Raw genomic sequence first — 27,181 nt, 5'->3', positions numbered from 1 at the left:
GTTACTGAAGAAGCACAAGCTCCACTGAATAAAACTAAATTGACTTGCAGAAGGATTTAAAAATTATAGTCTATAAGAATGAGATGGAAATAATGGCTTTACAAATGAATTTGGATGATTCAAATAGCAAATCAGAAGAGCAATGTGGATATATACATGCATGCATGCATGCATGCATGCATGCATACATACATACATACATACATACATACATACATACATACATACATACAGTATCTTGGATTTACAAAAAGGTTTGGCTGGAATTTCCACATTGGAATTACAAAAGGGATCTTACAAAGATGAGAAGAATTCTGAGGCAAAGAATAAAAAAGCAGGTTTAGAATTTTCTTTGATGAATTTAAAGATCATTGGGAGACAGAATAGAAAATTGGTTTATTTCATCAAGATTAAAATAATGGGTTGTTATGGGTTGTTATTTCTGGAGATGTCCAGAGTTTTTATGATTGGGATGGATGATGATGGTTATTTCTGGTAATATTTGTTTCCTGAGTATTTGGAAAGAGGAAACAGGATCTCTTGAAACAAAAGGGAAGGATTAAATTGGCTGTAATAAATACAATTTGTAATGTTTATGCTTTTTTTGATCCTCTTAATGGACTTTTACTGTTTAATATGGAACTATGAGATTTTTAGAGACAGGTTTATAGAGAATGGAGAAGGTATGGAATGAAGAGGTGCAGGTGCTTGATTGGATTTTTAAGGGATAGCAATAAGTTGTTAATGTTGATTATATTTGCTGGGGAAGAAGGGGGAAATTTCTTCTCCTAATTTTTTCTTTTTCTGCATTTGTTTAATTCTTATTTTTTTAATGTATTTTTATTATCCAGTTGTATTTGTTTTATCTATATCATGGGTGTCAAACTCGCGGTGTCACGTTGCTGTCACATGACATATCATGACTTTTTTCCCTTTGCGGAACTGGAGTGGGCATGGCCGCCAGTTTGACATATCTATATAATATGTTTTATTTGAAGTGGTACATAAGGCTATTGTTATTGCTGTTTACATGTTTTCATAGTGATGTTTTATGTACACAATATAATTATTTAAAAATAACTCATCTGGCAATTATTACTTGCTAATAATATTAATAGTAAATGACAGTACAATGTTTGTGGAGGACTAAGCAAGTTGATTGCTTTCCCTAAATGATCAGCCCAGTTCACAGGTTCCATTTTTTTAAAATTACGGCTTAACAAATATATTTTATTTATTTATTTTATCAAACTTCTTGACCACACATCTCCCTTGTAGAGGGGCTTGGGTGTGTGTGTGTGTGTACAATTTAATAAATATAATAAGACATTAAAAACTAAATAGTTTAGGATTAACTTTTTTTTAAAAAAAAATGTAAAACATTATAAAATTGCAAAAAAAAAAAAAAAAAAGGGAAGTTCCAAGATGGGAGATTTGGAGCTTTTAATACAGGCAAGGGCAGGTAGGGGCATCTTATGGGGCCAACCAGTTCCATGGCTATTTGGGCCCTTGTGTCCCCGACACAAGGCTACAAAGCCGGGTTTTGACCCCTTTGAGGAAAGCCAAGTTAATCTGATCACTGAAGCCTTAGAGCAGTGTTTCTCAACCTTGACAACTTGAAGATGTCCGGACTTCAACTCCCAGAATTCCCCAGCCAGCATTCGCTGGCTGGGGAATTCTGGGAGTTGAAGTCCGGACATCTTCAAGTTGCCAAGGTTGAGAAACACTGCCTTAGAGGAACTCATGGCTGCTCCAGACACCTCACCCTAACCCTGTCTGAGATTGACCCCCCCAAAGAAACCTCACGGGCCACGGAAATGCTTCCACACAGCCACCCTCAAACCCGGACTTCCCTGGCAGGAACCAGAGCCCACTTCCATCTGCTCAGCCATGGCACCAGCTAAAGATGATGGAAACTGTGTCTGACGGTGTCTGGGGGACGTCTGGCCAAAAGAGGCTCATTCTGGCTCATCTAGACTGGCTCTCTCCCCTTGAGGTGGCGCAGTGGTTAAATGCAGCACTGCAGTTCAGCAGTTTGGCTGTTCAAATCCCACCAGGCTCAAGGTTGACTCAGCCTTCCATCCTTCCGAGGTGGGTAAAATGAGGACCCAGATTGTTGTTGGGGGCAATATGCTGACTCTGTAAACCGCTTAGAGAGGGCTGAAAGCCCTATGAAGCGGTATATAAGTCTAACTATTGCTATTGCTATTGAGGTTGCATTGCCAGGGCGAGGTGGGCCAATGGAGGACTTCGGCTGCCAAACTGGAGAGCAAGCGACGCGGCTGAGGTGAGCGACCTTCCACTCCTCTCCTTCGTGCTGGCATTTCTCAACGGGACGTCCAAGGAAGAAGGCGAAGGAAGCCCTTCGGAGAGATACTCGCAGGGAGGAGCCGCATACTTACAAGGCGCCGGCCAAGGGGGGGTCTACTCAAGAGGGCAATCTCCTCGGCGGCCACTCCGCCTTCCCTCGCCGCCAAACGCTTAAGGGCAGCCGGCTAGCCGGGCAGCTGTCAAGCCGCTTCTGCAAGCTCCGCGCTGGCTCGCTGACTCGCTCGCCCGCGATTGGCTCCCGTCTCCGGGCTGAGCAATTGCAAGTGCCCGGGCGGAGGCTGACTTTTTATGAGCCTTCCGCGGCGGGAGGGAGGCGTAGCCGGTGCAAGGATCGGGCAGGGAGGAGCGAGGCGGCCCACGAGCGCTTTCCCCGAGGCCGATTCCCCTGCTCCCTTGCCCCGTCCCCACTGCATTGTCCTGGGGGCTTTGGCACACGCCGGCTGGCAGTCGGGAGAAATTTTGGCCCCAGCACCTCTGGAGAGTCCGACGGCACCGCTCACTAAGCGAGGAGGAGAAATCCCTGAGAATAAAAAGGCAGCGTTTTCCGATTGCCTTTGCCGTTAGATCCGGGTTCTAGTGTGGTTTGTTTAATTTTGGCCCGGGAAACTCCCATGACAGACTAGTTTTGCACCCTTGCAAGTGCATGCAAGTGTAATTAGCCAGGATTTAGCTGGATGCCAAAGACTCTTTGCCACCAGTTACTGTACAAAAAGTGTGATGTAGCTTTTCACATCATGGTGGCTTATCCAATGATTTGATCAATTGTAAAACAGCAACGCTGCAAGACAGGTCCATGGAGAGAAGTAGGATTGCCCTTGCATCTTCAGCTTTATCTACTGTGGGAAGTTATCATCCAGCCCTCTCCCAGAAAAATGAAATATCCTAGGAAATATTGAAAAGGCAGAATATTTCTCTGGATGTGAAAAGAAACATGTTTTAAAAGACAGAATAGTTGCCTATAGCTTTCTGCCCATCCCCCGCTAATGGGCCATTAAGATGGCCCGGCTAGCCCACTTTACATAATAAAGACTTCTCCTCACTGCAGCTGTGGGGGGAAGGGATATTACTCAACTGACCACAAGGCATCTGAGAACTCATCACAGCCTAGAGAGTAGCCCCCTGCATGGCATCATGGGAGTTTGATAACCAGTCAGAATACATTTCTTACACAGGAACAGGAAACAGAGAGGTGGGACTAAACAGGGTATAAAAAGCCTAGCAAGCCCCTTCCTCAGCCCTTCTCTCTTCTTCTCCATCAACATTGAAACATGTGATCACCTTTTCTGTACAGGGCTCAAGCCATGTGGCCCTGTCCAACAGTAAACCATCTTTCCAAGCAGCCTCCATGTCTCCAGTGTCTTCTTCCCCACTTGGAGCTGAACCCAGAAGGACATTTCTTTCAACACTACCTTCTAGGGATCAGAACCGATTGACTATTAGATGTGGAGAGGGAAAGATATACTTCTCCATTGCTGTCTGGATAAAGCACCTATTTTCCCCTTTATCCCAATAAACTTCAGTAAAAGGCTATAAAGTTAATCAGGAAAGTGAGTATTTTGCTGAGTGAGGTTAAAGACCTGTTCTCCTAGGGATCAATAATTCTCTTTGCCCTCAGTTGATATCAGCAATCCTCTAGCTCTTGGCATTGTGACTCTGTTCCAAGCTGTATTGTATCCATTTTATTCATTTTGTGCTTTACATCTTGGGTTTTGATCTCCGAGTTTAGGGTGTATTTAATACCAGCATTCAAAGAGCATTCAGCTTCCACTTGATCCCACCAGAACAGGAGCTTCATTTTTGTTTAAGAATTAAATAAATAAAAAAAGTAGTCTAAAAGGAAACTTTTCCTATGAGTACTGGATAATTAATGATTTTTGTGCACAAGGCTCCTTAAATCTGTGACATTTCAGATTCCATGCATAACATTAACTGCAGCCACATCTTGACAAGAGTGCCTGAGCAAAATCTCCCAAGCATTGCAAGTTAGCAATGTGGCTACATATATACATATTACACTAAGGAAACAATTGTTTTCAGAATGCCTGATTGAACATACCTGAAAAAAACCAGCCATGCAGATAAATAAAATTATTTTTTTCCCTCCTCTCAGTTTATATATCTCTGAATTGACAAATGGCAAGTCAGGAATAAGCTAAGAAATCTATTAACAATTTACTTATCACACTGCCAAAGTTGCCATGAGGAAGAAAATAGGTCCCCTTTCTTGATGAAAACATGGAAAGTTAAATTTGGTTTATTCCAATATTTTAACATTACAATCTCTAACAAATGAATCCAGGAGTTTGTTAATTTGTCTTATCTTATATAGTTGTAAAGATGGATTTACTTCTCACTTCAAATACAGATAAAGAGGAAGATATGGTAAAGCAGTACTATCTCTAATTAGATCTGCACAAAGGCCATTTAACCCATTGTGATTGAATAAACTTAACAGTGATAGGAATCCCCTATATGCTGAGCCGAAAAAACAAATAGACAAATCGCAATGGGTATATACACCAAGCTATTATAATATATACCCTATGACATTTTAGCACGATGTGTAAATCCTGTCTGCACTTTGAGCAATGGTCATCTGCATTAAGCACATAGAAATAAAATTGGTGCAAATTTCCAAAAAGATTGTTCTTCTCAACTAAGTACAGACTTATAGGACAGTTGGTATTAGGCTACATTAGTTAAAAATCAGAAGTGAGCCTTGGTTCATAGCGACTTTTAATAAAGCCTCTTAGTTTGAAAAGGTGCTACCAAACGCCTTCTGATCAAAGCAGCTAGTCCATCTGAAAATCATTTGAAGGTGTACATATGTATATTTTGCAGTATTACAATCAATAGACAAACCAATTTCATTGTATTTAAGTACAATGACAATAAAGATGATACTTATACTTAAAATTTGAAGGCTTACCATGACAAAAATTCTGGCAGCAAATAAGGTTTCTTCTTGTCCCATCCAACACAGAAAGTCCTGCTCATTCAAGATCCTTTCTGTAGCTTGCAGCTCTTTTTATAAAAGCACCCCCTCCCTGTTGTGCCTTTGTGCTTTTAATATGTGGACAGCAGGCTTAAGGACAAAGGTTCATTATTCTAAATAATGTGATGCAAGCCTCCAAATAAATAATGACCCCTTGATTGTTATCCATTTGGCCACCGCTCTGAAATTCCTTTATTTTGCTTGTTTTATGTAACTACTGTTGTATATGGATGGAAACCAGGGAAAACAGCAACCTAGTATTCAAAAATATTTTCTTTGGTCATAACAATTATGGAAACTTATGAAACAACTGAGATAGACACTGACTCTTCAGCTGCCCTTCAAGGCCGATATGGGAAGATTCCTTACTCCAAGATCCAATGACTGGAGACCCTGAACACACAGAAACAACACAGCAAATGCTTCTCTAGTGTCTGTACTACAGAAACCGTCATAGTAGCCTCATCTCACCTTTACTCGCTGTTATTACTGAACATAAATACTCAGGATGAGTATTTGCAAAATACTCATTGTATTATTGCAAAACATTGTATAAAACAATGTTTTATACAATGTTTTGCAATAACAATGTATAAAATATACATTGCAAAACAATTCAAAACCTCCCTGCTACTTTCCGATACGAACCCTGTTATAACATACTGTAGATTGAACGAACACCTGTAGTTCATGTGTCAAAGGTAACATGCCATGACGTTTTGGACAACACATCATGATTCATCAACACCAACAATTATTCTAAAAAGCACAACCCATTTTAGTGTGATTTTGGAGGCTGTGTGAGAAAGGTGGGTGCTCTTGCACAACCTCCAGAAGTTGTGTGAAAGGGCTATGATCTTGTATAACCTCTGGAGCCTCCAAAAATGAGTTTCTTTTCATTTTTTTAAATTATTTGATATTTCTTTATGTCAGGGGTATCATACAGGCAGCCCAAGAGCCAGATGCGTCTCACACACACAGGCCACGCCCACTCCCAGCACCCCAAATGGGAAAAACATCGTGAAACGTCATGTGACAGCAACGTGACACAGTGAGTTTGACACCCGTACTTTATGTAATACATAGCACCACACAATTGAACTGGATTTTTGAAAATAAATAATTATCTTCTGTTTATTTCAGGAGGGGTGGTGACACACCAGCAGTCATGTTAGGCATTTTCCATCCTGAGCCCAAAATGTTCACCATCATAAGCCCTATTCAATATATTCTCTGAAACTTCATAGATCTTCTACATATTAACCTGTTATGCTTCCCTACACAAATCTAATACTCCTACATCTTATTTTATATTATAGTTTTATATATATAAAAATTTTAGTTTTTTATTCATATACCTTTTATATCGTCTAGTTTTTCAAAATTTGTTTAACATTTATTTTTACTCTTAATGTATCTTTTATGTTTTCTTTAAATGACTGTACTTTACTTTCTTTATGCTGATCTATGACCATAATTTGATTTTACACTGAAGAATAAGACTTAAAATCCCTGTGGGGAAAAGTTATGTCATACATTGTTATTTTAGATCAGTGTTTCCTAAACTTGGCAACTTTAAGACTTATGGACTTCAACTCCCAGAGTTCTCCAGCCAGAAGAGCTAGCTGGAGAATTCTGGGAGTTGAAGTCCACAAGTCTTAAAGTTGCCAAGTTTGGGAACCACTGTTTTAGATGTTTAAAGTAGAATGATTAAAGCTGGCTTTATAAATTGTATCAAGTTAAAATAGGTTTTCCTTGGTTTCTGTTCAATATGTTGGATAAACGAAGTCACTGTAGTTTTGAAACTGTTTTATGGCTCTGTGCTAACCAGAATTCTATGGCTTGTTTAATAACTCATGGCTTAGCACATGTGAATGCTACCCGTGGTTTAAATGATCTTCCATCATGGAATTTAATTAAGACAACTTCAAATTATGACCTATGAGACAACAGCAATTGACTGCAATTAATTGTAGGGGGAGCTAAAAGAAAGAAAAAGAAGGAGAGCGCAGCCTAGTAATTCTGAGGCATGCTGTACCCCAGAAGATGTGCAGACTTCAATTCCCAGTAACCCCCCCGTTAGTCTTGTTGGCTGGAGGATTCTGGGGATTTGTGCACACATCTTGAGTTTACCAAGGTTGAGAAGACTGTTCTAGTCTGTAGATGCCATAATAAACCAACTACATGATGTTTTGAAGCCTTGATTTCTTCTGGAATTTGTGACTCTTTCCTCCTGCGTTCTTAAAGCTGCAAGCTACCAATAGCCTCAAAATTTCAATGTCTAGCAATAAATAACATCAGAACTGATAGATCAAAGTTGAATTTATTTAGCAGCTTTTCCACATGGAGTACAAAGAATGCTGTAGAAAAATACCAATGTGTTATTATTATGAGATGTCTGCACAGATTGGAAAAATCTGTAAATAAGCAACTACATGTCCCACAGGGGCTCTTCTCCTCTTTCCCCACCCATGGCTGTATTTTCATTCCTTTTGGATCCTTCTAGAAGTGCTTGTTGTTTTTGTAAGTTCAAGTGTAAACTGTTATTTTCTTCCACTCAGATCAAAGAACTGGGCTCAGATTCTGTCTTGGGGGCAAGTCAATGTGAGGCATTATGTGATCATTTGCTGCTGCTTTCTTAGTTTAGATCACTCAATCATTAGAAGTTTTCCAGAGATTCCAACTCCCTCTACTTTGTTGGGAAGGGAAGGGAAGTCAATTGGAGAGTTGCTGTGTTGGAATAACGCCTTGAACAGAGCACATGATTTTTTTGGGAAAAGGGTTAGGGTTAAAATCAGCATCAACTATGTTTGTATAAAGTGCTCTTTACTGAGTTTCAAAATATTCCACCAGGTATATTGGCATAAGTTAGACTAGGAGAAAAGGGAATTGAAATAGTGCAACTTTTCAAGATTTTCAAGATCTTTCAGATCTCAAAGCACAATTTGCAAAATAAAATAAAATAAAAAATAAATTCAGATTCAGTTCTTCAACTTGGCAACTTCATAAAGGTAAGCACCCAGAAGCTTCACTCCTTGAATATAGTTGTATCTGGAAAGGAAACATCTCATATTAAATGAAGCCCCCAAACAAAACAAACCGAGAACCCAAGCAATCCCAGCAAAATCTAAAATACAAGTGGAAAATCTCTAGCCAATGAGTTAAATCTGGCTCATAGCACTAGAGCTCCAACTTGGGTAATGATAAACAATACATGTGCTTCTTCACCTATTAAGTTTCTCATTCTGAGAATGGGCTCCGTCATCAGCAGACCCAACAGGAAGCAGCATCACATTCTTGCCTGTTGCTTCTTGAAAAGTCAATGTGACAGGAATGCTCCCTCCTTCGCGAGTCAGGTCTGGCTCCACACCAAAGACTAGGAAAAACAAAGGAGAAGATTAACAGCAATCCTCATTTTCTTTACCAACCTTAACATCCATGGTAGCTTCCAGTTGTGTTGGGACTTCCATTCTCACAACCCAAAATAAAGTTTGGTTGGTCTCCAAGGACTATCAGAATTTGTACATTCTGATATTTAGGCTGTGAAAAATATTTTCTTTCATGTACCTCTTATCTCTTTATAATCTTCCAGCAGGTTGACATTGCATTAACACAATACCCATCTGTTATCTTTTTAAGGACCATTTCCCAGGTTGATTTTCATGAAAACTATTTTTTGCCACTGTATGCACCAGGCATGAAATCCTCTTACCTTCACTAGTGGTTCAGAACCGGGAGCGCAGAGCATCCGTGATGACATCTGGGCAAGTGAGGGAGTCTCCCGCTGCCACTACTACTACTGATTCGCGTGAACCAGGGCGAACTGGCTGAATACCACCTCTGGTATGCACTCACTCTAAACCAGGGTGTCCAACTGGGGGCCTGCGGGCTGGATGAGTCACATGCAGGCCACGCCCACCCCGGATCCGCAAAGGCAAAAAACGTTGCAATACGCCACATAATGCAATTTGAGTTTGACACCCGTGCTCTAAAGTATCTACATTTTTATCTTGATACTGGTCATACACAAAAGATATCTTAGATCATATTTTGATTAAGATATTGAAAGAAACAATGAAAGATGTACTGACCTGTTTTCATGGCTCTTCTGCCAGCCATATAGTGGGGATGATTGAAATCTGACACCCAAGGTTTTCCACCATGGCCCAACTTTACACTGAATTTGTTGGGGCTGTGCAACTCAGCAAACTTTTTGGATAAGTACTCCTCAACCTTTAGTAATGATTAAAAACTTGTTACTTAAAACAACCGGAACAAAATGATTGGTCAACTTTGCAGAAACTCTGTTTAAGACATATCAATTCCTTACATCTGAATAAACAAACCGTTTCGAGTACAATCATGTACTTCAACCCTATTTTGCATATAGGCAAAGTTTGAACTACACTCTTACCAATATTTGACTTGCCTTACACTACTGCATATATCAGGGAACATACTAAATGGCACTGAAACTAACTCTGGATTCACAGCACTTTGTAGGCTAAGGCAGTAATTGTGGTGGGAAAGGATTTAAGAATCAAAACTGTTTATGGGGACAGGAAATGTCCAAGTTTGGATTTTCGTATCACAAGCTGAGATGGGACTTTTTTCAATTCTGCCCACTTCTCTCACATGAAGGCTGTGTATTAGTGCTTGAGATAATTTTACAAATCATGGATGCTACATACCATCCATTAAAAAAGTATTTGCAAAGCCGCAACTAAAATTGGAAAAAGCCCAAAACACAGCCTGCCTCCCTAATGAAGGAATTTCTAGCACAGCCCTAATCCTGGCTTCTGCTGATGTAGTTAACATACAGTGTTCTGAATTGTGATTTGAGCTTCCTTATCTACTTTCCTTTGACACATACCCGCTTAGTTACAACTTCAGGAGTCATATCCGGCACTAATCGGATTGAAAATTTGCCAATTACTTTTCGTGGTATCACAGTTTTACAACCAGATCCAGAGAAAGCCCCTTCTATGCCATGAAGGGATAGGGATGGGTACCGCCATCTGTGCATCAAAATCATTTCCTATAAAAGACATTAAAGAGAAGAGAGAAAGTCAGGCGTTAATTGTATATTTATAGCAGAATGATTCAAGGCAAAACTATAAATCATGAACCTGTGGCTACCTTGGATAATAATAAGAACTGGAATATTTGTATTCCCTCAATGGCCTAATATTAATCTAGTGAAAGATCAGGTTTACCTTCTGTTCTTTAGATCAATGTGCCAATATGGAACAATGTGCTTTTATGGTACAGATTTAGTAAAAAGTTTAAGGGTTGGACTAGTTTTATATTGATACATAATTATGTACATGAATCATATTTTTTTCCTTCCTCTCATTCTTTTGTCTATTTTAATCACTAGGTATATAGAGTTTCTTACTGAGTTTATCATAGATGATGTGTTTATATTTCACTAATTAAAATCCACATGCCACATCTGACAGTGGATTTGTCAAGAAACTACATCTTTTCCTGATTCTCTGGGTAGCTGTGCAATTCTAGGAAACAACGTGGTGGAATTAAGATATCAATAGAATGCTATCAGAATTTCCTGGAACCTCATTAATTCAAACACTTATTTCTTGAGACTGGGCAACTAGTGGTACATCTCAACTTACAACTATTCGTTTACAGACTGCAGTCCTGAAAAATGTGACTGACAACCAGCGCTCACACTTATGACTGTCACAGCATCCCCATCACACAATCAACATTCAGGTAATTGGCAGCCAGCATGTATTTATGAGGGTTGCAGAATCCCAGTTTAATGTGATCATCGTCTGCAACCTTACCAGGTGACTTCCAACAAGCAAAGTTAATGAGAAAAGCTGGATTTGCTTAATGACTGCATGATTCACTTAGCAACCATGGCAAAAAGCTGTAAAACAGGCCATGACTCACTTAACAACTGCCTTGCTTAGCAATGTAAATTCTGTAGTTTTAAGTTGAGGGCTAACTCTGGTCCAAAAAATCCAGGAAAATATACATTCCTCCTCTTTTAAGGATACAGAGGGTGCAGTGTGAATGCCCGCACTTGCGCCAAAACCTCCTTTTTGGCTTCAGATCAGAAAGAGAAAGCATCCTTACTAGAAAGTATTTAGAAAAGCCTTCCAAATGCACGTCCCTCCCCAATCAAAAGAGGAGTCAAATGCTTAAAAGATGGATTATAATAGTATGTGTACGCAAGCGAAGAAATCTCAGATTAATAATACAATGTTATGCATGTATCTGCAAAAGCATACCTCAGAGTTGAAAGTGACCTTAGCCCACCAACTGACAAGCATGCCAATTAATTATGAAAATGACAACGATGTAGAGCTCAATACACAGAGCTCATACAAGAGCAGCCATTTCCACAAATCTGGGTGTTTTTTTTGGGGGGGGGGGGAGGTGGAGAGCATAGTCGTGCCAGGTCCACTGTCCACAGAAGAAAATAGCTTCCTCTAACCAGATGCACAACCTAAATTTGCAAGAACAGGCTGATAATATATGAAAGATGCATCCCAACAGAATTGAAGACTACCAGGTTGGATAAGCCTGGTTTAGACATCTTGTTACCTTTTTTAAGTACTCTTAATTATGAAATGTTAGGCTGCTTAAAAGTGACACATCACAAAATTTGCTTCTCTTGCTTATAAAACTGGTAAGAAGATCCACCTCACCTTTGTGTCATGGAGCAGTTTTGTGGCTCCAACATCTTTTGCGTATTCTTTTAAGTCAAAGTCAATTTTGTCATAAAGTTGCTGCTCCTCATTTGTGAGTGATGCCACAGTCTCGTAAATGCCAGGGATGAGGATTTTTCCTTTCTTATCCACTAAGGAGCCTGTAAAGAAAGAGCCATGTGCTATTAAAGGCAGTCTGAGAAGCTTGTCCTAGTCATATCCAAAGCTTCTGGTTTCCTATTGCTGTGATGGTGAACCTAAGGCACGCATGCCACAGGTGGCACACAAAGCCCTCTCTGCGGGCACACCAGCCGTCGCCCCAACCCAGCTCCAGCGCATATGCGCACATGCCTCCCACTGACCAACTGGTCTTCAGGTCTCTGCTGCGCATGTGCGGTGGGCAGGGCACAGGTGTGTATGCGCAGGGGCATGGGGTACATGCATGGTGGTGGTGGTGCAGGAAGCTTTCCAGGCCCAAAACAGGGTGCAGGGGGACCTCATGCCCCATTGGGGCCTGGAAAGCCTCCTGCACCAACCTGGAAGACAAAATGGAGCTGGAGCACCACAGAAGCCCCCCCCCCCCTGCCTGCCCTGTTTTGGGCGTGGAAAGCCTCCTGCACCAACCTGAAAGCCAAAATAGGGCATGGGGGAGCAGGGTGGTCGCCCAGGGGATGTGCGCATGCGTGGGGGTTCCGCGCGCATCTATGGTGGGTGTTTGCATTGCATTTTGGGTATTTGGGCACGTGTGTATTCATGGGCGCTTGCGCTTTGGGCGCTCAGCACCAAAAAGGTTAACCATCACTGTCCTATTGCATTCCTGCCTATCATACTGAAATGGCAGCTGCAGGGAAAATGGCAAACAATGAGAGCTGCACTACAGGCACACTGGCATCTACACAAAAGCTGCTGATAAAAATAAACATAGCCAACATTCTCTTTTTTAGATAGGATTTCCAATTTATTTTTTTTAGACCTTAGACACAAACACACTAAAATGCATGCAGAGCTACAGGGCAGTGCTGTTCTTCAGCTAATTGCCCTGCCTGCCAAGCGATCCATCTTATAGCCAATTCAAGCAGGGAAAGGATTTAAGGTCAGGCTCCGCCTGGACACAGGGAAGACTGTTCTCTGAGCAGCCTTCTTCTATAAGCCAAAGAGCATGCAGTTTAGGTCCCAGGATGAGCCTCCTCTTGGTAGACCCTCTGAAAGTTACTATAAAGTTGTAATCTTAATTAAACGGAAAGGGGAACTAGAATTCTCATTCTTCCCCAATTTTAGAATACAGTCAATTGTGTCCAGAGGCGGAAACCACCAGACCTTTGCTGTTAACTGCTGTCTCACAAATTTCTCTCTGCCCAATAAATTCTTTCAAGACTTAACTTGCTGTCGCCTAGCCAGATATTTCCAGTTATTAATTTCTAGGAGGCCTGGGTTTATTGCTGTGAGTGAAGATCAAAGGTTCTCTTCTGGACTAAGACAGATAGAAGAAATTTCCTTGGTCTGTCTGGTTTAAAAAGCTTTAAAACAGACAAGAACCCACACAGAGCTATATCCCTCCTCAAAACCCGATTCCTTTCTGCCTTCATTATTTGAAGGCAAGAAATATCTGACAAAACATCCATCAATTCTAAGTGTCAGAATTTCCTCCAGAACAATTTAGGGCCATTCCAGAAGATGGAAAGGATGGGGTGACAACCAAAGCCAAAATGTCCCTAAGCCATAGAATAATCCTGCCCTCATGTCATGTACTAATAGCACATTCTCAGGAGAGCAGTATGGTAAAGTGGGATCAGGAGGTTGTTTGTGTGGCTTTCAGTTGATGATGAGTTGACGTGCCTTTGATGGGGAAGCCAAGTGCTTATGGAGTCAATCCAAAGGAATCGCACTGCATGCTATGAAACAGAATTTGACAGTTCGATGCAAACCACTGCAATTCTAATCTGCTCTCACCGGAGCAAGTATTAGTCTCTTGCTCATCAAACAATAAAGAAACAAACAGCAGAAATGGGAAGAGAGAACCACACTAGCTAATAAAGGGCGAGATGATGTTTCAGGCTCAGTAAAGCCAATATGCATAATAACATAATAATAAGCCAATAACAACTGCATCATTATTATTATATTCAAGCCCCCCTCCCCCCCCAAAAACTGGGTATCCCCTAAGGACTTCAATTCTTAAAATATCTGGCAATGGCTATACAAACTAGGGGAATTCTGGGATACGAGACACATTTGGAAGACACCTTGGTTGGGAAAAGTTGCTAGAATTCAAATTTTACCTTCAACCACCTCATAAGTTGAAACGACATTCAATAGGCTGTTAATAAATCTGTGCTTCCTAGGTCCAACAATGCTGCAGTTAATCTTTGTCCTTGGAGATCTTTACCCTCTTGTTAAGATTCTCATTAGTCCATCAATTGTTAACCTGGCATTATCAAGAGCTTTTAGGGAGGGTCAAGTCTATTTCTTTTTTTCCCCTTAAAGCATGACCACATTACTAAATCCTGCAATCGTTAATATGAGGGAAGGTACAAACTAAGGGAGGTGTATTCCCACGTAGCACTGATTTTCAAAGGTTCTGGTTCTTGTTATATACAATGCTCTCTTAAAATAGCCCTTACCCATTAAAGCAATAAGATCTGTCATTGCTTCGTGGACCGAACCACCAAATACACCAGAATGAAGGTCTTTGTCACTGCATTCCACCTTATAGAAAAAGATAAAAGCAAAGCCCATTAAGAGTCTTTCTGACAGGCACTATTTAGACTGCTTTTTTAAGGTTAAGTCAAGCTGTTGTAGCAAGGATTTTTTCTGCAGATTTTACGGAGAGACTTGCAAAGTGAATTATAGTATTGCTGCTTCAGAAAATTCCATTTTCAGTATCTTCTTTAGGCCGAGAATTGTTTTTTTTTTTTTAAGTCAAATATACCTTTCTGAAAGTTGCTAGGGTTGAAGTAAAGAATCAAACAACTAAAAGCATTTCTATGTGTGTGTGTGTGGAAAAGAGAGAGCAAGAGAATAACTAATTCTTTGGCCATATAATTAATAAATAACAAGCCTCAAGGTGGTAGTTTGAACTGGGATCTTTGGTGTGACAAGCACCTGGACATTGAATTTAACTACCTAAAACAGGAGTGGACAACTTACATCCCTAGAATCAAAGAAGGCTTGTCAACTTACATATGACCTGCAACTTAATTTTAGGCATTTTCCTCCAACAAGAGCTATTTGGTCTTTCAAAACAGCCCAATGAGTAAGGAGTAAGAGAAGAGGGGAGAAGGCCTATTCATTTTTGACTCCGGTCCTGCTCATCAGAGTGGACATCTGCAACAGATTACTTTTGAAGAGAAATGGCCCATAACACAACAAAAATGCTTCCCATCTCTGATATGAGAACTTTCCAGGAACTTTGCATAAAGTTTTAAGTTTGGAAGACATATGGGAAGCAATATAGATATACACCAATGACACAGTACAAATAACATTGTGAAGCCATGACAAGATACGAGGTTTCATTCGGTTGCCTTCTGCATCCTCCTTTTCAAAGAGACAATCACTGTGCCAAAATAGCTGTTGAAACTTTGAACACTCAATGTTTGAGTGAGGCTACAGTCCTATATGCACACTAATGGGATGTCTTTCAGCTTAGCACACAAAGGACAACCTAATTATGGTTGTCATCTTAATCAGCTGTTATTATTCTTAGTCCTTACCTCAATGAAGTAATAACAGATGCCCCTGAGGCCATAGGTGATGCAGGGCTTCTTCTTGCCCAGCCAGTAGTTGTCAGAGATACACACGTAGTCCACGTCTTTGAAGAAAGTATCTTTTTGTGCAAAAATCAAGTCATCAAGGCCTTCCGAACCAGATTCCTCCATACCTTCTAAGCAAAACTTGACATTGACTGGGATTTCCTAGAAAACAAAGCCACAACACTGAAAAAGAAGTAGGGATTGTTACGATGTTCAGAGTTAGAGCCAATCAAATACTTCCAAAATTCTTGGGAAGACGCCATGTTGGAGACTTCTGCTGCAGGGCCAAATAAAACTTTCCAGTCATGCTACAGGCACTTTGAATGAAGTGTTTTCTAAACAGCAGGTGTGTGTGTGTGTGCGGGAGAGAATTGCAATGCAAAATAACTTCCAGGAAACGTTAAGTGGGAAATTGTTATTGTTTTTTTTTCCTATACTGTGATCTGAAACACAATCAGCCTTTGCATATTTCTCTTTCAAAAGCAAGTTTCCCTCAGATTAACAGTGATTTCATCAATGATGGAGGAAAGAACAATTTTATCCAGCACTACTTTTCCAACGCTCCAGCATATAGTGCCTGCCTGCTTTCTTTCTTTAGGACTGTGGAGAAAAAGGAAAAGTCTAGTGGTTGGAAATGTTTCTGCAGAAGCCAGAACAGTTGTTCATCTGACTGCAACTGGAAGGCAAAATAACCAGCACACTGACTTGGGACAAGACAATAGTTTTCAACATTCCTGGACTCACTAACTACAGCCCTTCAATTGCACTGTAGGTTGATGACAGGGTTCACCGACAAATGCGCGCCCGACAAAATGTTAGAGTTATAACATTGTTTTCGCGTCCCACTATGTTGTTTGTTGATGTTGTGCTTTTGTGGGCACGGTTTTGTTGGCATGGTTTTGTCGGCGCGCATTTGTCGGGTCACGGATGACAGAGGTTGCAAATTCAGGCAGAGTAGATTCAAGGAAGGCTCTTACGGGTGGCTCCTTATAATTTGTCATATCTTAACTAACGTCCCAAAGCTGCTTTTTCAAAAGGCAACTGGACTTTCTGGTTTTTCTTTGAAGACGTTTCATTTCTCATCCAAGAAGCTTCTTAACAAGCTCAGAAAAACCAGAAAATCCAGTTGCCTCTTGAAAAAACACCTTTGGGACAACCATGACCTGGATGACTGAGAATCTCCATAGACACCCTAACTAAAGGTAACTTACTTGTACTAGCTTGTCATATCTTAACTAAAAACCTTGGCAATAGATTTTCCTTCTTCTTCAGTTGACTCCTTTTTCATCTTTTGCTCTGTTATCCAAAAGATGGAACCCCTTTTGAACGGCCCCTTTCATTTGTTTGGGGTTTGAAAAATGCTAGGAATCACTGAAAACAGCTCCTTTCCTTTACTAGGATTGGAGCAAACAAGATCCAAGTTGGACATTTGTCATGCTCCAGGCTTCCAAAGGAGAGAGCATTTCAGTAAACAAATTAATTTGCCACAATACCGAAAGCTTTCCACTGAGAAGTTGTCCAGCCATGCAGACCTCCCTATAATTTGGTTACAAAACCATTTCAGCCATTTTACATTGTTATCTTTCTTGATGGCTTCTGTGATTTAGTACAAATGTAGAGTTCACAGGACTCCCAGCTTTTACCTGTTTGGTTTTCTGGTAAGCCTCCAGAGCATTCAGCCAAGCCAGCACTGGACCTTTGTCATCTGTCGATCCTCGGCCATACAATTTCCCTAAAGAGGCAACGGATTAAAGCAAGCTGCAATTAAATGGTATTATCTCTACTACCATGGAAAGCTACAGCCTGCACAGATCAGGTCATTCTGGCACTGTCTGCCCATCTCATAGCTTTGTCTTAGCGTTAGATATTAGACCTCTCGTCCTCTGATATCAAATGGTTACAGGCGCATATTAATGTTCTCAGTGAGATATTGGTTGCAAACAGAACACCTTGCCCCCAATATCCTATTTTTAAGCCAAAGACATGATCTTTTAATGGCTGAGAATTGCCCTTAAGTTTTAGGGAAGGGAAGGCTGCAGCAGAAGGGGCTAATGCAAAGATTGGATCATATACAGAAAGAAACCAGGGTTTTCATTTTTTACAGGCACTAATTTTTAAGGGGGTAAATTGAAAGAGATGGCTACAAACCTACACACTCCTGCATCTCCTTTTAAAGCAAGATGCCTCTGCTATCTACACATTCAGCATCTTGGAGATCAAAAAAAACCTGTTGGTGCACAAAACTTTGTTCAGCTTAAAGTCCACTTCAATGCCTCCCCATGACTATTTGCAACAACAACAAAAAATCAATTATTGAAGAAAGGATTCTTAACCCTGAGCTAAGTCCTTTGAACAGTTGAAAAGACAGGCAATATATCACAGCAGAGAAAGATCACTGAGCAAGCCTGCATCTAAACTGAATTGCGAGGAGAGGATTTTTAGACAAAGGCTTCTACAATCCACTTTCGTAAGTTTTTAAAGTCTTATCTGAATTTAATGACAAGTGAACAAGTAACATTTGACTGCTCAAGGAAAAAAAAGTGCATTCGTTGGCAAGGTTTCTATTTAGCATAATGCTTGCTTGCAAAGATAAACATTTGCTTAGTCATCAGCATTTGACCTGAAATCTTAAACTTATCTATTACTAGAACAAATAGAGCTAAATGAAATTGCTCTATTTGTTAATTGATAAGCTTGGATAAGAAGGAAAAAAGCCCAAGGTACATACAATATTTCTCCATTGCTGAAAGTGCCATGCTGGGGGAAAAAACAGTTAAGGGCATGGGGTAGAAAATGGAAGTGTTACCCCTACAACATGATCAAGATGCCAGCCAGCTTAATATGACCTTCCTCAGAATGCTCCATTCCATCCCTATTTTTTCTTTTTTGACCCAATATGATAAATCACCACTATGTTACCATGTTTCCCCGAAAATAAGACAGGATCTTATTTTCTTTTGACCCCCGAAATAAGCACTTGGCCTTATTTTCGGGGAGGTCTTATTATTTTTCAGGTGCAGGAGGCAATGAACATGGTCACCTCATGGCTGCTGTTGTGTTGGAATATTTTCAGTGAGGGCTTATTTTGGGGGAAACAGGGTAGAGAGTTTGGGCCCCTATAATCAGCTTCATTTTATTTTTATTATTTTATTTTATTTTATTTTAAAAAAATATTTTCTCTTTAGTATAAGAGCAGGGACACCCAATCTCTGTCTAGCTTTCAAGATTCTGGTTTTTCTTCTCTGCAACAATCAAGTAGAACGTCAGCAGTCCTTGCAGAGTCAGACTGCTGACTTGGCCTTCCTCAAAGGGGCGACAAGCTGGCAAATCATTTCAGGGAAAATGAATAGCAGAAAGGAAAAACATGTTTCTTTCAAAACCTTGATTACGCCTAACTTTTCCATTACCAACTGCAATGTTTATTTTTTTTTTTTTAAATTAATCCTACTGGATGCAATAATTTTTTCATCCACATCTCAAGAGAATGGAGAAAGAAAATAAAACATTGCTGGTAGTTTTCACTTCCTGTCAACTTCCGTTATTCTTAATCAGCAAGTTTCCACCAGAAAGGGTTGAATTGGCTGCTAAGTGGTGACATATGGTAGACTTTCCCAATTGTAGCACATTATCAGCAGGAAACCTAATATGCGGGCTAGACACCAGTGTGACCTCCCTTGTCCACCTAGCAGTTTTGTTTGACAACTATTCATACCCATGACTACAGCTGTTTTATGAATGAGAAAACTCTCATTCACCACTATGGAGCCACAGAGCCCCTTACATGCTTTCCAAGTTCTAGATATGAATATAAAGACTGGAAATCCATGAGCATCATACAAAAAAACCCTTACAACTCTAATGAAAAGATGCAGCTTATTGAACTATAAATACTTTGCATTTTCTGCTGTGTGAATTTTCCTTTTTTTTTTGTCCCTAGTTGAACACATGTAGAAGAATTAACCCAGTTTATAGAACTGCTCTGAAATCCTTTTGGTTGCCTATACTCAACATTTATTACAATCTTACATAAGCCAGATCACAAAGGAAACTTATCTAAGCTTGCTTGGAAATAATTCACAGCGTGCTAAAGAGATACCACCTCTAAGATTAGGGCTTGGTAATTAACCTTTAAAATTAGGGCTTGGAATGGCCTTCCAGATGTCCCAGTGCACAGGAAATGATATAAGAGTTTGGACACTGTACTTCAGCAGCATTTGCATAATCTTAAGTACATCACCCATATTTTGTTAAAGTTAAGCAGCTACTGTGCACATTGTGTCCAATTTTTCAGAGAGACGGGAATCATTGCTCTAAATAAAGAAATAAATTATTTGAACAAACACAATTAAGACAACTTGGTCTCTGGTTTATGTGTGTATCTTCTGTCACAACTAATTTGGGCACGCTTGCAGGTTATGTGCAAAGAGTAAACAGAGAACTCAATTCAAAAACCCAACTTGAAAGCAACAACATGAGAGCAACTTGACATTTACTCTCAAGATTTGACATATAGAAGCACAGGTCAGTTATAGACAAGTCTTACCTTCTCTTTCTATCAAGACAAAGGGTTCGCTGTCCCAGCCATCCTCTAAAGCTGCAGGTTGCACATCCAAATGGCCATAGACACAAACAGTTTTTTTGCAAGGATCTGAGCCAAGTTTGCCCAGAATTATTGGAGGTAGAGGAATCTTACTACCATCAGGCAACTGTAATTTAGAAACACTAGGTGTCAGTGTAGAGCTATTGAGAAATTGCTATATGTAGAACTATTTTGTACTGTATAATATTTACTATAAAAGGGTAAAATGCAAAAATTTTAGCACAGGGATGTAAGTTTTAGCATACATGCATCTTCCCTTTTTTTTTTTTACATGACCCCAGGATGCTGTCTTTCACGTTTGCAAGAGCGGCAAAAGGAGGAGCTTTAATCTTGGCACATGTTCTTTAAAATGTCTACAAACTCTTATTTTTCTCACCTGAAACATGGGTTAAGGAGAAAACAGGTTTTTTTTAAGCCGAATAATGTTTGAGACACAGATTTCATTCCTTCAAATCCACACAAAATATTAAAAGTCTGGTCTTTTCACTCCATTGATGTCGAGAGACCATTGACAACACTTTGTTTTAAAGTATAGTATACCATATTTTTCAGAGTATAAGATGCACCGGAGTATAAGACTCACCAAGGTTTTGAAGAGGCAAATTTTTTTTGAAAAGGTTTTGCGCTTTACAAACCTCCCAAAAATGGTCCATTTTTCACAAAAATGGGCCTGTTTTTTGTCAAAAAAGGGGATGGATAGCCTTTAGGAGGCTTATAGAGTGCTCCTGAGGTCTAGGGGAGGGGGGAAATTGAGCAAAAAACAGGCTGTTTTTTGCTCACGTCTGCACTCCCCAGCCCCCAGGAGAACTCTGAAAGCCTTCTAAAAGCTATGCACAGCCATTTTGGTGAAAGGGATGGGGTTTCGGGGGGCAAAAAATGCTGTATTCAGTGCATAAGATGCACCCAGATTTTCAGCCTCTTTTTTGAGGGAAAAAGGTGCCTCTTATACTCTAAAAAATACAGTAACCCTTTGTTTAAGGCAAGAAAGAAGTGCACAACATGCTAACAGTATCATTGTCTTGGATCCATGAGTATTGGCTTAGCCTGGTTATCAATGAATTCAGGTATTATTTCTGAAGGTAGTGTCACTAGGAAATACATGGAAGTCTCATTTCTATGAAAACTACAACTTGAAGAGAAAAAAAGATTAGAAAGATTAAAAATTAATTTTTGTCTCATAAACACAATAATTCATGTTAGTAATAGTATGCCAGAAAGAAAAAAAAGAAAGGGAGGGAGGGGGAGAGGGGACAGTGTAACTATCAATTCCTTCATCTCTCTTTCTCAACATTTGTTTGTATGGTCAAAAAAGGCTTATATAAGTCCATTAATATCCTTCCCCAAGCTGGTGTCTTCCACATATGTATACTTCACTTCCCAGAATTCCCAGCTATCTGAAGGACATCCAGGGTAGGGAAGTCTAATCTAGAGGCTCTGGTCAGGAGCAAGGGCCAGGCAATTGCGCCATAAAAGCCTTAGGAGAGAGCACGAGAGTGCTCCACCGCCAATATGCTGACTCAAACCCTGGCAGAAACAAGGATTGGGCTTGTCCTCAGAGGGGAAATATAGAATTAAGCCAGGAGAACAGGTTGAACCTGGGACTCTGAAGATCAGATACTTCCTTTCAAAGAGAAACTGCCTACAAGTGCACACCTGCCTGCCTGCCTACTGAGAGAAACTGCTTAATTAGCTCAGGCTCAAGTGGGGACAGGAGGGCAGCACAAAGATTGACAGATCATAGCCTGTCACTCACAGGACCAGGAAGGGCAGTATTGTTGCCCCCACAAACAGCAGTATATTCTGGGTTCCAAGCTAGAGGGGGCCTCTCTTTAGCAGTGAAGAAACTTTCCCCTCTTGCACTGCAAACTTCAGCATGCAGACTTCTCTCCACACTTTCACAAATGCAAACCCTCCTTCCACTGCCAAATACAAAGGCCTCCTCATATCCCTGCTGAGCACCTCTCATCTAAGGGGGCCGCGGTGGCTTATGTGGCAAGACGCTGGGCCTGCGCACCACTGAGGTTGATGGCTTGATTTCTGTGATCGAATAAATCACATAGGGGCAAGAAAGGAGCTGCCCCAATTGCCTGCCGGCATTCAGATGTTCCGCGGGTGAAGATAACACCACCCCAAAAAATTCTTTTCACCAGCCACCTTGGGGATCCCTGGCTAACACGTGCCATACACTAAAAACAACAACCCACTCTCTCATCTAAAGACACAAAGAACAGAAAGAAAGCTAATTGCCATCTGAATATGATTATCTAAAAATGGCACAACTCTAGACAATTTCAGCAGACTTCCAAAACAAATAAGCAAAGAATGAAAAGCAGTTTTGGCCCTGTGTAGTTCTTGGTTGAGAGACCATCAGGAAATCCTAGGGATATAGATTAGACTGGAAAAACAAAAAGGCAAAAAACATTTTCATACTGAGCTATATTAAACCAATTTCACTGTATACATGATGTACAACGACAATAAAGGCTATACTACATGCCACGTTGGGCTCAATTGGATGGAACCTTTTTATTTTTTACTTATGATTATAGCTCTTTCTGCTCTCCCAATAGTTCCTTGATAACGACCCCTCTTCTTACCGTCTGCTTCCCGACATCTATCAGTTCAGTTGTGCCCCCAAGCCGTTGAATATCCTTTGCAGCAACCTCCATCATCCGTCTGATTTCTTCTCGCTTTTCCGGCCATGCTGACACACTCTGTATTGCAACCCACTGAGCTAGACGCTACTCACGAACAGTTTAGAAAATAGCAAACATGATGGGTAAGAAGAGTGAAAGGGGAAAAAAAATGAAATGAGATGATTTTCTTTAGGGGAGACAGATCCATAAAGAAAAATTGCAAGTATTCTGGAATTAACAGAGAAGCCAGAATTCTTTTTAACTGTTCACAGACCACAATCAGCAAGGATTTCTACTGATCGTTAAATATAATACAGGTAAGCATGTTGAGGACCCTGTCAGTCAGAGAATTCTGGTTGTGGCTTCTGGAACTTCTTATCCCTGAGATGAGATCAGACCTGAAGACCTGGCTCTTTCAGGTGGTTTAAGGGATCCAGTGTGGGGAGCATCACACTGGAGATTGTTGATGACTTAAGAGGCAATCCCACCTCCCCACCCACATGCATCCTGCTCACTCACTCCCCATCTTTTAACCATATTTTTTATTTAGTTTATCTTAGTGTCTTAATGCTTTTAACACTGTAAGCCAACAGAAACTACAGCTTTGAAACAAGATGGGTGGCAATTATAATTGTAATAAATGAATAAAAATAAATAGTGCAGCAGAATTGTAATGGTTTCTACACTCTACACTCAACAATCTTGAGCCCAAGAATGGCATATTTCAATATAGCCCCTTAGCTAAGCTAGCAAACGATTTTGGATCTCGGGGACCAAGTAAGAGAAGGGCTGTTTCTACCTAGTGCAATAAAAGTTGCTTCATGGCCCAAAATAATAGTTGTAACTCCACTATTCCTCTTCTCAATTCTTTGCTTCATACCATGATGTATTGGTGCTGCCATGAAACCAAGCTATTGTAAAGGTGAACCCAGAAATATTTGTAATCCATAAAAGACAACTTTTGCATTTCAGTATTGAAATGAGAGTTCTTTGGTGCTCTCTGAGCTTGTTTTCTTGGAGATGTTTTATCACCCAAAATGGGTAACATCAATGTGATGTTATACCTAGTTTGGGTAATGAAATGTCTGCAACAACCAAACCCAGAGAGCACCAAGAACTCCTCAGTTTAGTAATCTTGCAGAGTGCTTTAATTTGTTCTTGGCCTCATTAACTTTGAGAATGGACTATTCCATCTCCATCAACCTTGAGATTCACATTTATTATACTATAATGCTGCAATGAGAGAACTGAGTGACTCTCCAAAGGAAACTTTATTCCCAGCCTACAACTCTTGGAATAAGCAGAGTCAACTCTTCTTCTATGTTACCAACTAAGATTAGCTGGGAATTGCTTTCCCATGATTGTTCCACACCCACTATTCAAGGAAAGAACAATGCAGTTGTGTAAACTCTTTAAAATCTTGTAGTCTCAAAGGAAGAGTTTATGGATTTTATGTTCTGGAAAGAGCTACCTACCTCCACATAAAGGTCTTGATGTTTGTCCACATATTCAAAAAGAGATTCCAGAGCAGACGCCATTTTCTGATCAAAATAATGTGATTGAGAAATCTAGAGGGTGGGTTGGGTTTTAAAAAAAATAAGAGAAAGAGAAAAATAATTTTTAAATCTTGCAACAGGTTGTCTCACTTGGGATCCTTCCTTTTTAATTGTTCTATATTCTGCCTAAGCTCTAACTTGCAGCTCAGCAGATTTTAACAAAATCATGAGGATTCACTAAAGGGGAATCTTTCTGTGAATAATGCCACTAGTCTCATGACAGGAAAAAGCAATACAAAGAAAGTCATGAGCTGTTGATTTTAAAAGCTTACAGAGCTGAATGGTAACACCATTCAGGAGGTAGGAAACAGAATCTGCAGGAAAGCTATCCTGTTTATTGTCTTCACAGATCCTACTCAGAGCCCAGTTCTATTTCTCTCTGGCAACTGAAGAGTTCATGCATAACCACATCAGGATTCGAACTGTGTGATGACCTAGACTTCTTTTTCACAGATTTTCTGCAAATGTAAATTATTATTCTTTTCCTCCAGGCAGTCCCTCTTTCTCATTGAAACAACCTTGTGAGGCTGTGAAATAGTAAGAGGCCTAGCTTCTGCATAAAAATACTTAAGTAATTAAAATATTAATACTTGTTTATTAAATGTATAAAATACATTCACCGCCATTTGGCACCAGTGTAATTATAATAAGACATGTAAATAAGCATTTATCATAAAGTTGTAAATCAGATACTGAACAAATTTTTGCAAAAATATCTAAGGACTTTTGCTTCAAGAACTCCCTCAGTACAAATCTAATATATGTATATGAAAAGGAAGAATGTACCTGTTGAGTTCTATAATAATATATTATATGTATTTGTGGGAGCATTTGGCATTAAGCTGGGGAGAGGGGGAACTATATGGGAAGAAAATGAAAGTAAACAGAGAAAACAGAATATTTGTAAGAATATTCCTATTTCCAAGAAGTTCAGAGAAACAGAACTCAGAGAATGAGCTGAGTCAGAGAATGACAATGGGTTAAATGATCTTGAAATGGCTAAATCCTGAATTCTTGTGGTGTCTTTTCTGTAATAACTTTGAATGGTAAACTGAACAAGTCTTTGCTAAGGAAGGACTCTCTGTATTGTAGTGGACCTACACAAACATGCAATTTCCCCCCATCAACCTGAAATAATCCAAAGCAAGATGAAAGACTTGTCACTGAAGATCACAAACTATAATTAGACCATGCCGGTCTAATGTGATTTGGTAGAAATATCCCACTTCCCAATGTCAGAGAAAGTAATTGGCTGAAAGTCACTCAGCCCAGTTTCCAGGTATAGTGGTGGCTTCCAGTCCAGCACCTTAACCACTATACCACACTGCCTCTGTTCCTTAGCCGCAGTTTCACAGGCTTGCTTTTAAGGACCCCGGCCTAGCTTGTCAATGCATTCTCCTTCAAAGCAGTTCCTGCACATTAGTTGACCAATATAATGAATAAACAAACGGACTGATCACCCCTCAGGGAAGAAAAGCCCTGATAGGTGCCTTGTCTGTCAGATATATATTGTGGGAACACCCTTTCCCTTTGTGGTGTTTGACTAGAGGGGTTCCCAAACTTGGTAACTTTAAGACTTGTGGACTTCAACTCCCAGAATTCTCCAGCTGGCTGAAGAATTCTGGGAATTGAAGTCCACAAGTCTTAAAGTTGCCAAGTTTGAAGATCTCTGGGCTAAAATATCCGATTTTTAAGCCAGGATTACATGGCCTTAGGGATCTTAAAGGCGGCGGCGGGGCAGCGCTGCGGTTGATAGCAGGGTAAAATAAAAGAGGCCCTTTACAATGAAGGGACTAAAGGCCGGCTCGGTCCGTCCTTCCTGACTTGCAGCTCTCGGGAAAGGCTGAAACGGCTCAGCAGCGGCTGCAGCTATAGGGCCAAGCTCCACCAATACAGCTTCCTCCTACTCACCCTGCGGTTCGGGGCAGCCTTCCAGCGCCGGGGGCAGAAGAAGTCACGGCTAAGGAAAGCCCTACAGGCTCTAGAGAAGGTGAGCGCTACAGCCATGGCCGATCCTGCCCGGCGGCTGCAAAAACGGCTGCTGCAAGAAAGGCCCGGGCGTGGGAAGGAGGGGGGGGACGGACGCGAAGAGAGGCAAATCCCCTGCGGCTCCTCCTCGCTGCCTCCCCTGATGGGAAACTGGGAGCGAGCGAGGAAGCAGCCGGGATGCCCGGCAAACTTTGCCAATGAAGGGGGCCAAGCAAGGTGGGCACGGGACGCCGACATCTAGAAGCCGGTGCCCACCCGGGCTTTTTTTTTTTTTTTTTTTTAGCCTTAGCCCGGGCATTGGCGCGTGGTGGATCCGCTACTTACCGTGCGTTGTGCCACGCAGGCGGACCAAACCCCTCGCGAAAGCGGGCAATTTCTTAGTGGAAAGCTCAGAAAGGGCGTTGAAGAGAACCCAGCGTGGAGCTTAAAGCCTCTTGCTAAGGCCCCTCCTTTGGAATTGCGGCGAGGCCAATCAGCGGCCTTCCGAACGACTCGGCTTGGCCCTATTGGTCGCTCCGCACGGAGGAACCCAGGAAGGAAAAGGAGGCGTGGATGAAGGGAGGGAGAGCGAAAACAGAAACTGAGATTCAACCACCGAAGAGGGTTTGTAATGATAGCTTTGCCTCTTTCAAAGCGCGGCTC

At 40.8% G+C, this 27,181-nt stretch overlaps 2 protein-coding genes across 3 annotated transcripts in view; both read right to left on the bottom strand.

Annotated features, from left to right (window-relative positions):
• The window catches only part of CNDP1 (carnosine dipeptidase 1), a 30,681-nt gene extending 25,325 nt beyond the window's left edge, over nt 1-5,356 (bottom strand). The window contains exon 1 of one of the 2 annotated variants that reach the window (XM_087707326.1): nt 5,261-5,356. In XM_087707326.1, the coding sequence (XP_087563452.1) occupies nt 5,261-5,305 (45 nt within the window). In that variant the 5' untranslated portion in view covers nt 5,306-5,356. Of the gene's footprint in view, nt 1-2,402; nt 2,590-5,260 lie in introns of those variants that run through there. The other variant, XM_087707328.1, reaches the window with a different exon arrangement.
• Nucleotides 5,357-7,630: 2,274 nt separating this feature from the next.
• CNDP2 (carnosine dipeptidase 2) lies at nt 7,631-26,994 on the bottom strand. Its single transcript, XM_014052711.2, has 12 exons — nt 26,864-26,994; nt 24,470-24,562; nt 22,956-23,099; nt 20,302-20,464; nt 17,402-17,490; nt 15,720-15,920; nt 14,628-14,712; nt 12,007-12,167; nt 10,200-10,364; nt 9,418-9,559; nt 8,555-8,702; nt 7,631-8,377 (listed from the first exon to the last, which is right to left on the bottom strand). Exons 2-12 carry the CDS (start codon nt 24,530-24,532, stop codon nt 8,308-8,310), a joined length of 1,431 nt encoding a protein of 476 aa, XP_013908186.2. The 5' UTR covers nt 24,533-24,562; nt 26,864-26,994; the 3' UTR covers nt 7,631-8,307.
• Between the last annotated feature and the right edge of the window lie 187 nt (nt 26,995-27,181).

The sequence above is a fragment of the Thamnophis sirtalis genome, unplaced genomic scaffold (assembly GCF_051295495.1).
Source record: "Thamnophis sirtalis isolate CommonGarterSnake01/CBP01778 unplaced genomic scaffold, rThaSir2_p1.2 scaffold_2, whole genome shotgun sequence".
In the NCBI taxonomy this organism is placed as follows: Eukaryota; Metazoa; Chordata; class Lepidosauria; order Squamata; family Natricidae; genus Thamnophis; species Thamnophis sirtalis.
Note: the sequence above shows the minus strand (reverse complement) of the source record. Positions and strands in the feature narration are given on the sequence as shown.